Raw genomic sequence first — 15,206 nt, forward strand, 5'->3', positions numbered from 1 at the left:
AGACCTGGAAGAAGTTCCTGGCTCCTGGCTTTGGATTGGCGCAGCTCCAGCCTTTGCAGCCATCTGGGGAGTGAACCATTGGACGAAAGACGTTTCTCTCTCTCTCTCTCTCTGCCTCTCCTTCTCTCTATGTGTAACTCTGACTTTCAAATAAAAATAATAATTAAAAAAGAAACATCTGACAGAAAGGGAGAAACTATTTCCAAGCTACATATTCAGAAAAGAATTAATATCCAGAACATATCAAAAAATCAAAAAAACCTCAACAACAACAAAATCACCAATCCAGTTAAGAAATGGGCAAAGGCCCAAAATAGAGAGTAAAAAAGAATAAATACAAATGACCAATAAATATATATAAAAAATGCTCAGCATCACTAGCCATCAGGGAAATGCAAATCAAAACCACAATGAGATATCAATTCACCCCTGTCAGAATGGCTGTCAGAAGGGACTGGTGTTGTGGTGTAGCGGCCAAAGCTGCTACCTGTGACACCAGCATCCTATATGGGCACCGGCTGAAGACCCAGCTCCTTCAATTCTGATCCGACTCCCTATTAATGTAGCCAGCTGGAAAAGCAATGGAAGATGGCTCAAGTGCTTGGGTTCCTGCCATGTACATAGGAGATTCAGATGGAGTTCTAGATTCCTGGCTTGGCCTGGACTAGCCCTGGCCCTTGTGGCCATTTGAGAAGTGAACCAGTGGATGGAACATATCTCTGTCTCCCTCTTTCTCTGTAATTCTGGCTTTCAGAATAAAAATAAATAAATCTTTTTTTTTTTAAAAAAAGGCATTATAAAGTTATTTTGCATTTGACTTGATCCACCATTGTCACCGAGTTCCCTTGTACATTACTGGTGTCCTGTGAAGTTACCTGTGTTCAAAAGAACACCAATACCTGGCTTTGTGTTGCTACTAGCACCAGGTCAACTCCTAGAAACATCAAGGCCTCACTGACAGAACCAGTCCTACTCCTGGATGTCTGGAGATCCTTTTCTTTTTCTCACCTCATCAGTGCTTTGCCAGAGGGCCTGTGCAGGGAACTTCCTTAAGTGCATTTCAAATAGATTCCTGATTGCTGCTCCTACCCCACAGACATTTCTGCATCCAAGGCTTTGTTCTTTTATCCCACTACAATGCAGGCTCCCATCTACCAACCCTTAGCATCCTTCTGGGTCAACCTCAATCCTTTCCTCTCTGTAAAGCCATCTCTGACCACTCAACCCCAAAGGACTTTCTCACTACTCTGATATCAGTGCCTTTATGGTTTGCTCTGCTTCTTTGGCACTTCCCAGTTATACCAAGACTTTCTGGTTCACTACCATATCCTCAGGCCTCCTAACACTACATATACTGAAGGGACCAATGGTAACATCTATTGTTATTTACTTTGTAATCCATGAGTTTTACCTCCCCAACTGAATTCTAACTACTTGAGAGCAGAACTGTGTGGTGTGAACTTATATACCGGGATCTATTCTAATTTTTACATATATTAACTCATTTAACCCTCACCACAAATCTGTGAAGTAGGTGCTATTATTATCTCAGTTTTTCAGATAAAAAGCCCAGAGAGACCCAGGCAGGCTAAATCACTACCCAAGATTACACAGCTACTAAGTGACACTTTTACGGCTTAAAAACAGGCAGCATGGCCCCTGTGTTTGACTAACACTTCTTTATGGTCACAGAGGAGGATCTTGAATTCCCAAGGAACCTGTTGAGAAGGACTTTTTCCTGCTCTTTCTCCTCTAAAGCTGAGGCATCTCCCAACCAGTTGGAAAGTCAGAATCTCCCTAATAGAGGTAGACGCAAGGTATAAAATGTGGCGGGTAAAATCTAAGCTTACCGTGCAGGTAAACCACTGCATATTACTTGTATTCCCAAAGCAGTTTTCCCTGTACAAAATCGCTCCCTGCACATTCCTTCCAAGAAGAAGGTCAGCGTAGTTCAAATAGGCTCTGAGCAACATTTCCCTTTCCATGCCTTGTCCATCTCTCCCCCTCCTCATCCAGTTGCCTGTTGCTGTAGTGGTGCAAGGGTTTTAGAACTTTCAAGTATGATGTGTGTGTTTGTGTGCCCTTTTAATTATCAGAAGGCTCTGTAATTTAGTAGTCTGGTGAGGCAATCTATTGCCAAGCAGCACCAAGTGGTATTTTGAGGGTGAACTAGACCAGAGGATGAGTCTGTGGGATGTGTTTTTTTGGTTGTTGGTTTGGGGTTTCCTGAACTAGACCCATCAAGAAGCCTGTGGAGTTGTCTGTAAATTTCTTTTGGTTAGAGTCATTACAATATCTCCTTCCCTGGCTCCACTGATGGTACTGCCATGACAGACAGAACCTCTTCTACTAACCACTAAGAAAATAAAGCAGAAATCTGATATATGTAAATCAATATGATTAGGAGCAACCTTAGGGCCAGCGTTGTGGTGCAGCAGGTTAAGCTGCCATCTGCAACACTGGCATCCCATATGGGTGCTGCTTGGAGTCTCAACTACTCCACTTCCAATCCAGCTCCCTGCAAATGGCCTGGGAAAACAGCAGAAGATGGTCCAAATACTTGGGCCCCTGCCACCCATGTAGGAGACCTGAATGGAGTTCCAGGCCCCTGGCTTCAGCTTGGCCCAGCCCTGGCCATTGCAGCCATCTGGGGAGTGAACCAGCAGATGGAAGAACACTCTCTTTTTTTTAATATTTATTTGAAAGTCAGAGTTACACAAAGAGAGAAGGAGAGAGAGAGAGAGAGAGAGAGAGAGAGGTCTTCCATCCGCTGGTTCACTCCCCAATTGGCCGCAACGGCCAGAGCTGCACCAATCCGAAGCCAGGAGCCAGGAGCTTCTTCTGGGACTTCCATGTGGGTGCAGGGGCCCAAGGATTTGGGTCATCTTCTACCACTTTCCAAGGCCATAGCAGAGAGCTGGATCAGAAGTGGAGCAGCCGGGACTTGAACCGGCGCCCACGCGGGATGCCGGCACTGCAGGCGACAGCTTTTACCCGCTATGTCACAACACCAACCCCGAAAGAACTCTCTTTCTCTCTCTCTCCCCTCTCTCTAACTTTGCTTTTAAAAGAAATATTTTTTTTAAAAAAAAGAGCAGTCTGATTTTGTTCTCAATTCTTTGAAATGGGATCTACTCAGATATTAACCTTTCCTGGTTCCTTCTGAGTCCTAGATTGCCACCGATAAGCAACCTACAATGATAGCCTCTGAAGAATTATTAGGTCAGCGGGTTCCTAAGGATTCCAGGCTGATTAAGACCCTGAAAGAATCTTTTTGTACCTTCCACCTCCAGTTCCAGCCAAGGCTGTTTAATAACGGACCGTGTAAGGACAAGTGGTGGCGTATGTAGATCTTCTCACCAAATGCCACTCAGGTATATTTCACTTTACATAATACATATTCTAGAAAACAAGCACTCATAGAACTGTGTTGATTAGAATAGCACTGTTGTAAGGATCTAAAAAGATACGACATGCGGAGTTAGATCAATGTATGCTGGTATTTAGTGTCCCCTAAGGTCCTCCAAATGATGCTACCCTTTTCTTCTTGGCACAGAGTGGATTCCTAGAAAAAGAAGACGATCGAATATAGAGGTAAAATATAAGAGAAGGAAAGTGTGGGACGTCTTGGGCGGGAGGCAGATGATGGTGGTGGAGTTTTTGTGGGTGAGCTAGTAGAGGTGAGGGAGCTTTTAGTAGACGCCCTTTTATTGTAAGCCTGGAGGGACAAGGGAAAAAAAAAAAAACTAGGACTAGAACTTTCCAGGAGGCATTGCACGGGCTACCCTCCAGTAAAAAGAAGATCTGAGATCCCCGTGGCTACAAAAACAAACAAACAAACAAACAAATCCGTCTTACACGTTTTTCCTTAGAGCAAAAGTAGACCTCTGCTCTAAGACAGAGTCACATGGCTCCACTTAGTGGTAGTGTCTAGCTATTGCACTGAGAATGTCTGCAGCAGCCACCAGACTCACTGAATCAAAACCTTGAAATGGAAAGAAGTGGTTATGTTATTAAAAACAAAAACAACAAAAAACGTGGGATCTTGATATGCTGCCATATTTTAGAATTACTGGATAAACTTATGCTTTTCTTGCGACATGGAGACTTTTACTGATGCCAATCTGTATGGCAGGAGGCATCTGGGCAGCACAGTAACCTTAACCTTCTCTCTGCTTTTTGCAGGCGCCAGGAGACGTTATGAAGAAAGAAAGGATAAGGGGATAGGAAGGCCCTTTGAAGACATTTAATCCACACGCAGGTAGAAGAAAAGCCCATTAATGGTGATAGTTATTCCAAAGCCCTTTGATTCATCCAACAGTCACTTATCAAACACGGACCTCATGTGGCCATCTTGCCTCTTTGTGTTTCACACATCAAAAAGCAACAGGTACAAACGACAGTTTCAAGGGGGCATTGCATCAGTACATGGAAGACACCCAATAAATTTGGTGAATGAATAAATGCATCGTTTGATGAATGAAGTTGATCAGTTCAGGTAGGAGGTAAAGAACCCAAAAAGGCACTGACCAGACAAGTGGTGAAGGGAATGGTGGCACAAACAGGAGTATATGCTTGTAGTAAAGTCAGAAAACCTACTTAGTAATAGTTATTATTAGTAATAATTAATTATCAGTAGTAGTAATTAGGATCCCAATCTTCTTTACAAACCCACTTGCTACTCTGTCCTGTTGCAGCCTTTTCAGTCCCCTGACAGCTACTACACACACGCACACAAAGTATTTGTTAGGGATCTCCAGAGAAAAAACCATTTGGAGATATACATATACATGAATTCATACATTATAAAGTATTGGCTCACAAAATTATGGAGGCTGGGGGCCGACGCTGTGCTGCAGCTGGTTAAAGCCCTGGCCTACAGCGCTGGCATCCCATATGGGCGCCAGTTTGAGTTCTGACTGCTCCACTTCCGATCCAGCTCTCTGCTAAGGCCTGGAAAGGCAGTAGAAGATGGCCCAAGTCCCTGGGCCCCTGCACTCACATGGGAGACCAGGAAGAAGCTCCTGGCTCCTGGCTTCGGATCAGCATAGGTCCGGACGTTGCCGCCATCTGGGGGAGTGAATCAGCAGATGGTAAACCTCTTTCTCTATCTGTCTCTGGCTCTACCTCTCTCTGTAACTCTGTCTTTCAAATAAATAAATAAATAAAATTTTTTGAAAAGTGTTATGAAAATATTTTTTTTTAATTATGGAGGCTGAGAAGCCCCATAATCTACCCTCTGCAAACTGGAAACCCAGGCAGGCCAGTAGTGTAGTTCTAAGGCCTGAGAGCAAAGAGTGAATAGTGTGGATTCTAGTCAAAATCTGAAGGCCTTAGAACAAAGAACACAGAGGGAAGAATATCAATGTTCCAGCTCAAGCAGTAAGGCAGAGAGCATGAATCCTATCTTCCTCATCTTTTTCTTTTGCTTAGGCTCTTGATGGACATTGGATGATGCCTATCAACTTACACAAGGGCAATCCACTTCACTCAGTCTACCTATCTATATATTATTTTCTTCTGGGAACAGTCTCACAGACACACCTATAAAGAATGTTTATCATCTGAGTATTTATTATCCATTTTTATTATCTATAAAGAATGTTTATTATCTGAGTACCCCATGATGCAGTCAACTTGACACAAAAAATTACCTAACACACACACACACACACAATCTCTGATGCTGTTCATGATGTTTTATTTTCCTGTAGTGGCTTCCTGACTTCTTCCCTCTCCAGTATCCTTCACTGCCAGTTAAAAATCCTAATGATCATTTGAGACCCAGATGGAGAGCCTTTTCACGAACACCTTCTCAGACACTTCCATCCTTCCTCTCCTCCTCCTAGCTTATACTGCTCTCTCTTGTGGTCCCATAGTACTTTTTGCTCATCCCAATTTTAGTACTTGACACCTGTGTCATCACTGTCCAAGTGTCTATCTTTTCCTCAGACCATGAAATAGGGAGATCCGTGAGTCTTAGGCATCTGTGAGTCCCTAGCTGTGAACACAACTCTCAGAACATAGTATATACTGAACACATGCTCAGTGAATGATTGAATGCCATGCTCTGAAGTGTTTACCCTACAGTTTCATGAGCTCATAGATGTTATTAATATTGCTGGGTTGTTGTTTATTCAAGGGAGTTGATACTATTTAAAGTGACTGAAGAATTAGCTTCTGAGTAGTCTGCAAGGAACAATTACAGGGAAGAATATTTTTGAAGTAGCAAAAACAATGGGGCCAGTGCTGTGGAGCAGCTGCTTAAAGCCCCAGCCTGCTGCGCTGGCATCCCATTTGGACACCAGTTCGAGTCCTGGCTGCTCCACTTCCGATCCAGCTCTCTGCTATGGCCTGGGGAAGCAGTAGAAGATGGCCCAAGTCCTTGGGCCTCTGCACCAGCGTGGGAGACCTGGAAGAATTTCCTGGCTCCTGGCTACTGATCAGCTCAGCTCTGGCCATTGCAGTCATCTGGGAATGAACCAGTGGATGGAAAACACCTCTCTCTCTCTCTCTCTCTCTCTCGTAACTCTTTCAAAAAAATAAAAATAAATCTTTAAAAAAAAAACCACCACCAATATGATATAACCTAAGGTGGAATCTGCTACAACTGATGGTGGCGAAAATATGTCTGGAACAGAAAAATGGTTAGTGAACAAATATATAAAACTTTTTAAAATATAAAGTATTTAACCTCTATATTTATTATGGTATTATTTCTCAGTGGTTGCATTGCAATGAATATATTAGTCTCTCATATGCTATTAAGCCAGTAGTATCAATATGGAACTTCACCTACTTTCATGAACTTAACCACTGCTGTGAACACTTGTTTCCTTCCACAAAGCAATTGTATAGCTACGCAGTGGTAAAGGGAGGTTTTTCTGTGTGATTTTCTTTTTATCTAGGAGTCACCACACATACTTTCACCACCATCAGTTGTAGCAGATTCCACCTTAGGTTATATAATATTGGTGTTTTTTTTTAAGATTTATTTTTATTTATTCGAAAGAGTTATGGGGGGAGAGAGAAAGAGAGAGAGGTGTCTTCCATCCACTGGATTATTTTTTATTGAATAAAACCTCTCTCAAGTATCATTGAACTCGTAATGGCTTTAGAGATGAACATTAGTTGTAAGTTCAATATTGCTTTTTAATTATTTCAACCAAAAATTATAAGATACACGAATATTGTGCTCACTGGGGCTAGTGCTGGAGCATTGGTCTACTTGGAGGAGAGGAGGTGAGTGTGAGACTACATCAACAGAGAAGAACAAACTGCCCCTGTAACAAAGAAAAAAAGGAGATTTACTACACCCAACATGGGTGTCACCTTGGACATTCCCCTCACCCTGGAGCACTGAACAGAACTCCGAGTCATAATCAGCACATGCCTCATAGTATTCACTGAAAGATCAGACATTCCACTAAGCCACAGAGGAATAGTCTAATATAAAAAGCCATTACAGGGGGAAAAAACCAACAAGTATCTCCAAACATGCTTAAAAATAAACACAGAAATTCAAGATACAAGGGAGACAATATGAAGCCCCCAAAAGAACACAACAACGCTTCAATACTAGAATGTGAAAATAAAGAGATTGAAGAAATGCCAGAAATGGAATTCAAAAAAATTGAAATTCAAAAAATTCATTGAAATATTACTTAGAAGTAATCAGAAGCAAATCCACTAACTAAAGAATTCCATAAATGACATGAATGAAAATTTTTCCCATGAAATTGAGATTTTAAAGAGAAATGAAATGTTTGAAATGAAGAATTCAATAAAACAAATAAAAATGCAGTGGAAAGCCTTAATAATAGACTCAATGAGGCAGAAGAAAGAATATCTGAGTTATAAGATAAATCTCTGGAAATTTTACAGTCAGATCAAAAGAAGAAGGAGGAGGAGAAGAAGAAATTAGAAAACTATAAAACAGTGTTGGAGATTTATGGGATACTCTCAAAGGACTTAACATACAGGTCTTAGAAGTTCCTGAAGGCACAGAAAGAGAGAATGGATTATAAGGCATTTTTAGTGAAATCATTACAGAAAACTTCCCTAATTTGGAGAAAGAAAGGACATCCAAGTACAGGAAGCATATAGGACTCCTAATAGACACGTGCATCTACAAGCAACTTATCTTTGACAAAGGAGCTAAAATCAATCCCTAAAGGAAGGACAGCCTCTTCAACAGATGGTGCTGGAAAAACTGGATGTCCAAATGCAGAAATATGAATCAAGACCGCTACTCTATACCTTACACAAAAATCCACTCAAAATAGATTAAAGATCTAAATCTATGACCTGATACCATCAAATTTAGAGAACATTGGAAAACACTGCAAGACATTGGCATAGGCAAAGACTTCCTGGAAAAGGTCCCAGAGGCACAGGCAATCAAAGCCAAAACTGACAAATGGGATTACATCAAATTGAGAAGCTTCTGCACTGAAAAGTAAAGACTCAGCAAAGTGAAGAGGCAACCAACAGAATGGGAGAATGTATTTGTGGACTTTGCAATTGATAAAGGATTAATAACCAGAATATATAAAGAGATCAAGAAACTTAACAACAAAACAAACAACCCACTTAAGAAATGGGAAATACAGGTAAAATACAGGAAATCCAAGTGGCCAACAGACACATGAAAAAATTCTCAGGATTACTAGCCATCAGGGAAATGCAAATCAAAACCACAATGAGTTTTTGCCTCACCTTGTTAGAATGGCTTTCAAACAGAAATCAACAAACAAATGCTGGCAAGGATGTGGGGGAAAAGGTACCCTAATCCACTGTTGGTGGGAATGTAAACTGGTACAGCCACTGTGGAAGACAGTATGAATATACCTCAGAAATCTGAATATAGATCTACCATATGACCCTTCCATCTCACTTCTGGGAATTTACCCAAGGGAAATGAAATTAGCATATGTATGAAAGAGTTATCTGTACTCCCGTGTTTATTGCAGCTCAATTCACAATAGCTAAGATATGGAATCAACCTAAATGCCCATCAACTGAAACTGGATAAACATATTATGGGATATGTATACCATGGAATAGTATACAGTGGTTTAAAAAAATTAAATCCTGTCGTTTGCAACAAAATGGATGAAATTGGGAAACATTATATTTAATGAAATGTGCCAGTCCCAAAAGGACAAATACCATATGTTCTCCCTGATCTGTGATAACTAATAGAGCACCTGCAACATAATCTATAGCAGAGAAACTGACATTTTGAGATGCAATTTTGAACATTCCTTGTCTCAACTATTGAGGAACAGTGGTTTTTTCTTATATTATTTGTTGAACACTTAGAGTTAATTGTATGTGTATCAATTTAATCAAAAACAGATCTTGGTAAAAAATAAGAATGGGAATAGTAGAGGGAGGAAGAAGAGGGGTGAGAGTGTGGGTGAGAAGGTTGGCATAGTGGGAAGAATCACTATGTTCCTAAAGTTGTATTTATGAAATTCATGAAGTTTGTATTCCTTAAATAAAATGCTTCTGGGGGAAAAATTTGATAGCTGAGAACACTGAGTTCCAGTTAAGCAAAAATGTTATCCTTCCAAAAGAGTTCTATTGTCCTCATTACTGGACCTATTATTATTAAATAGCATATGTAACTTTTATTATATTTTTAGTTTCAGCAATAAAATATTTTTGGAAATTTGTTTTATTTCTTGTTGTATACGTACTGCTATAATAGCTTTAATAGTTCATCTAGTCTGTGTAGAAACTAAAACATTTACTCCCTGCCCGTTATGGAAAAAGTTTTCCCAATCCAGACTACCTACACATTTGGACCACTATACTTTTGCTGTGGAACATAAAATTAAAAGGGTAGGACGGTCGTGGACCTTAAGGACAGCGGAGGTCTAGAACCGGAGGACTTTGATCGTTCATTGGACTTAGGGTGTGTCAATCTTCACCTTTCAGCAAATGAGCTTAGAGGTCGTTGTGAGGGAAGTGGTCCTTTGTTGGCCCTTCCTAGTTCCGGTCTTCCTGTACTCCGCAACCTTACTTGGCGGTTGGACTCTTTGCCGCCTTGTTGCGTAGTCTGAGGCACCGCCTTTGTGGGCTGTTCCTGGGAACATTCCTTGCCCGTTCCTTTCTGTCGTGAGGCCTCCTCTGGCACCAACAGACTTTTGACCCCTCAGCGTCAGGTGCTCCCACCTCGCCTCAGGCCTGACTGGCTGCCGTCAGCCTCCGCTCAGCAGCAGCCAGCTTGGTGGCCACCATCTTGGCCGCTGTCGTCGCCACCCCTAGCCGATTGTCTCCCAGCTGAGGTACTAACTGGTGTCATGTCTGCCACAGGGGATCGGGATCTGCCCCAAGAAGGCCAAGAAGGCCTGGCAAGCCTGGCGGGAGACCATGCCGAGGCAGCTGAAGCTGACAGTGAGGTAGGCCGCCACCTTGGCTCTGAGGGGGGCGAAGTGGCGCCTGCAGCCGGGGAGGCCGGGTTTGCAGGGCCCGAGGGAGGCCCCGGAGAAGAGGCAGAGGAGAGAGTGGAGGGGGAGCAGGAGGAGATAGTGGCCGGATCCGAGGGGGACTCTGATATCGGGCCGGCTGATGAAGAGGAGTACCTGGCAGCTGCGGTGAGGGGTATGGACGTGATGGTGGACGCACGTCGCTTCCCCATGGCGGGCTTCCGGTGGATGTTCCTGGACTTGGTCCACTCACTCCTCCACCGCGTCTACTACAACGATCACATCCTGGTCCGGCCCCACAGAGGCCGCATGATTGTGAGGCGTGAGACCCCTGCGGCCGCCGACTCGGATGAGCTCCCAGTGCTCCAGGTGCCTGAGCTGCCCAGGGTCAGGCCCGCATTCAACTTGGGCGAAGGCGACGTGCCCAGCCTGCCCTCGGTCGTGGCCATTCAAGACCTCGAGGACGCTGTGGTGGCCCAAGTATCTGAGGAGGCCAAAGATGGCGCCACGGCAGCCGCGAAGCCTGCAGAGGAGGCCGCAGGGGGAGCTGTGGAGGAGGCCGCGGGGAGCGCTGCACAGGACGCTGCGGAAGAAGCTGCAGAAGGGGCCGCAGGCCCAGAGGGTGAGAACTGGGCAGAGCGCTGGGAGGCCAGGAGCCTGCGGCTTTGGGCTCGGGAGGGTTCTGGGTTGGGCAGAGGTGACCAGCACACTCCCCGGCCCTGCTGGACGCAGACTTCCAGTGGGGAAGCGGCGGGTTGCGTCCTTTCCAAATGTTCCTGAATGGAAGCCCAATTCTATAACAACCTTTACATTTTTGAGGAATCCTACGCTGCCCTCCACCAACCTGGGCTTAATGAGAGATCTGCGATTATCCATGCAGTTAAAGTGCCCAACACATGAATGCCAGTGGGAAGCAGGTGTTCGGGAGGTAACTTGGGAGGAAATGGCAAAACTTTCTTTCATTAAAAAAAAAGTTAGTGGCTTTTTAAAAAGTAAAGATTCTTGGGGCTAGCATTGTGGCACAACGGGTTAAGACTCTGCTTGCCACAATTTGAATCCTAGCCACTCTACTTACCATCCAGCTTCCTGCTAATGTGCCAGGCAAGGCAGCAGAGGATGGGCTGAGTACTTGGACCCCTGCCACCCATGGAGACCAGGATGGAATTCCTGGCTCCTGGCTCCTAGCTGTTGCAGCTGTTCATGAGTGAAACAACAGATGCAAGATCTCTCTCTCTCTCTCTCTCTCTCTCTCTCTCTCTCTGTGTGTGTGTGTGTGTTTCTCCCTGTCACTCTGCTTTTCAAATAAATAAATAAATACTTAAATTCTTTTAAGTGTAAAGATTCTTAGAAAGCAATCCCCCTAAATGGTGAACCGATACAGAAGCACTTGATAAAAGTGAAATATTCAGGACGTTGAGGAACAAGTGAGCCTGACCATAGAATTTGTCTTTGTTGCAAACAGGTATTTTCCCAACAAATCCTATCAAAACATATAGAATGCGATCAGTCCCAGTGATGCTGAGGTCTTTCCAAAGGGCAGAAATAATCAGCTTCCCAGGGTGGGTGATTTACTGGAAAAGTGAAATTAGGTCACTGTGGAAATGATCAAGTAGCACAAACCTGAGAGCCCTGGAGGTTTTATTATCAGCCAGCAAAATCGCGCCCAGCGGTTCTTTTCTTAGTTCTGCTTCTCCTGAGGGTAGAGTACTAGATAGTGCTACCAGTTATGTATTGAATTTTCTTTCCATGAACGTCTGATGCCAAATCTGTACTTTTTTTTCCCACTAAAGAAGTAACTAAATGTAAGTGTGAAAGCTGGGATGAAGGTGCTGCAAGTGAGGAAGAGAAAGCAGAAAAGGAAGAAAATGAGAAGAACAGCAAAGAACAAAAAGAAGAACCTGAAAATGATGCAGACCCAGAAGATGGAAAATCAAGGTATCAGTCTGTAGCTTTGAGTACATTCAGCCATTTCTGGCATTTACCTGTCTGATAACTTTATCTTATTTCATTTAAAAAAATTCTCCATTAAATCAATCAAGAAAAAGTTTGTCTAAAATTAATTTAAAATTCATTTAATTTAATAATTTAATTTAAAATTTAAAAATCATTTAAAATTGTCTAACAGCATGTTACTTTAGAACATTTAGATAGCTAGTAAAATGCAATGTGTACTGAAATGTACTTCATGGCTACTTATTTGTTCTTGTGAGGCCTTTTATTCTCTAGCCGTAAGACTACTAACAAGTAAATTTATCAGAACTGGTACCTGAAACCAGTATTTGTTTTTGAAATCAGTTACCAGAAGCAGCAGCTAATGTGGTTGGCCACATACCAGTTGGATCATCATTACTTGGCCACAGAAATGCAGCTTCCCATACTAACCAGTAGACAATGCCTTTCTTTTATTTTTTAAAATATTTATTTATTTGAAAGGCAGAGTTACAGAGAGACAGAGGCAGAGAGAGAGAGACAGAGAGAGAGAGGTCTTCCATCTGCTGGTTCACCCCCCCCCCAGATGGCCACAATGGCTGGAGCTGAGCCAATCTGAAGCCAGGAGCCTGGAGTTTCTTCTGGGCCTCCCACACAGGTGCAGGGGCCCAAGAACTTGGGTCATATTCCATTTCTTTCCTAGGCCATAGCAGAGAGCTGGATTGGAAGTGGCACAGCCGGAACTTGAACTGGCGCCCATATGGGATGCCGGTACTTGCAGGTGGTGGCTTTACCCACTATGTCACAGTGCCAGCCCTGACAATGCCTTTCAAAATGTGAGGATTCACAAATATCAAAAAGTTAGGCATTTCAATTAGGACTACATTTAATGTTTGATGACTGTTCATTCAGTTGTAGATTTTTCTATTTTGTGTGGCAAAGAAAAAAAAACTTAGTTAAAGTATGATTATTGTTTACCACTGAATTAGTAATTAAGTCTTAATTTACATCTTTTGCTTTAGTGTATTTAAATGATAAGCTAATATTTTGCTTTACTCCCATATTTTCACAGCTGCATATCTCATAGTAACAGCATTTTCCCTATGTGGTATGGTAAATATGGAAACCAAGGATCTGGGAGGGTAAGGGATTATCATCTGGGCAAGTTACACAGGCTTGTTCTTTACTTTTTTAAAAGATTGATTTATTGATTTAAAAGGCAGAGTTACAGAGAAAGGAGGGGGGAGAGATCTTTTACCCACTGGTTGACTCCCCAAATGGCTGCAATAACCAGAGCTGGCCCAGGCCGAAGCCAGGAACCTGGAACTCCATCCTGGTCTCACTCATGGGTGCCAGGGGCCCAAGTACTTGAGTCATCATCTGCTGCTTTCCCAGGCACATTAGCAGGGAGCTGGATCGAAAGTAGAGCAACTGGGAGTCGAACTAGTGCCCATATGGGATGCCTGCATCATAGGTGGTAGCTTAACCTACTGCACCAGAATGCTGGCTCCCAGCACAGGCTTTTAAGGTGAAGAGACTTACTTAAATCCCAGAATGGCCTCTCAAAACAACAACAGCAACAAGCATTTCTGGTGTTAGGCAAGGATGGTGTGATCACATGATTGAGGCCATTGGCTGCAAGAGCACCCGATAGTCAAAGGTTTTAATTGCAAGAAGAAATAGGGGCTATTTTCTTAGATTTAGGAAGCAGATTAATGTTGTATGATTATTAATTTTCTCTCATTTTATTCTGTAGTTACAAAGAATAGAAAGAAAAGGACAGCGAAAGAAGAAAGAACGTATTCTTTCTAGGTTTTTCATTTTTGAAGCCCAAGGAGACTTCATCAACACTAATTTCATTCCCGTGTTCACCACCCAAAAAGTGATTTCTAATGATAGCTGACTTTTCTCTTAATGTTTTGAAGATATATTTGATAGCATTTGTTCAGGTTAAGAATAAAAGGTTTGCTTTAAACTTAAATAGAAATATAGGCAGATTTTATTCAAGTTAAGTAACATTCGAATATGTTTACTTTTTGTTTTGATTCACTTTATTTGCATTTGGAAGGGATCATTTTCCATCATTTGGTAAACTTATTTTGTTGTAGCTCAAATAATGAAAATTTCAAGTTTCAAATAGTTTTTGTAGAGAGCTCATACCTTTAGTTAAAGCTATATTGTCTACAAGTCAATAGCCATGTGTGGCTCCTGAGCACTTGAAATGTTAGTTCAATTTGAAATGTGTTGTAAGTGTAAAAAACAATGCAAAGTGTCTCATCAATAACTGTGTGCTGAAATGACAATATACTGTTAACCAAAATGTACTATTAAAATTACTTTCAGCAGCTTCTTTTTACTTTTTCATTGTGACTACTAGAACATTTAAATTACACATTGGGGGTAAAGTTATATGTCTATTGGACAGTGCCTCTCTGGAGCATGGTTTTGAGGGAAACCTTCTGGATAGCCCAGCTTGTCTGGAAGTTAAATAGTGCTGCTGAGCTTGGGCACAGACTTTGCATTTGGGGCAATGGTGGTTCTCAAATGTTGTCTCTGGATTAGCAGATCACCATCACCTGAGAACGTGTCACAAGTGCTGATTCTCAGGCCACATCCAAATCTTCTGAATCATAAACTGAGGTTTGAGGTCAGCCATCTGTTATTTAAAAGAGAGAGGGGGAGAGAGAGAGAGAGAGAGAGAGAGAGGTATCTTCCTTCCACCGTTTCGGTTCACTCCCCAAATGGCCACAACAACTGGGGCTGGGCCAGGCTAAAGCCAGGAGCCAGGAACCCCTTCTGGGTTTCCCACATTGGTATCAGGGGCCTGAGTACTTCAGCCGT

General features: G+C 42.6%; 1 protein-coding gene across 1 annotated transcript; it reads left to right on the forward strand.

Annotated features, from left to right (window-relative positions):
• The first annotated feature begins 10,310 nt into the window (after positions 1-10,310).
• CT47C1 (cancer/testis antigen family 47 member C1) lies at positions 10,311-11,216 on the forward strand. Its single transcript, XM_062183045.1, has one exon. The coding sequence runs from the start codon at positions 10,311-10,313 to the stop codon at positions 11,214-11,216; it is 906 nt and encodes a 301-aa protein (XP_062039029.1).
• The last annotated feature ends 3,990 nt before the right edge of the window (positions 11,217-15,206 follow it).

This window comes from Lepus europaeus, chromosome X, assembly GCF_033115175.1.
Source record: "Lepus europaeus isolate LE1 chromosome X, mLepTim1.pri, whole genome shotgun sequence".
NCBI lineage: Eukaryota > Metazoa > Chordata > Mammalia > Lagomorpha > Leporidae > Lepus > Lepus europaeus.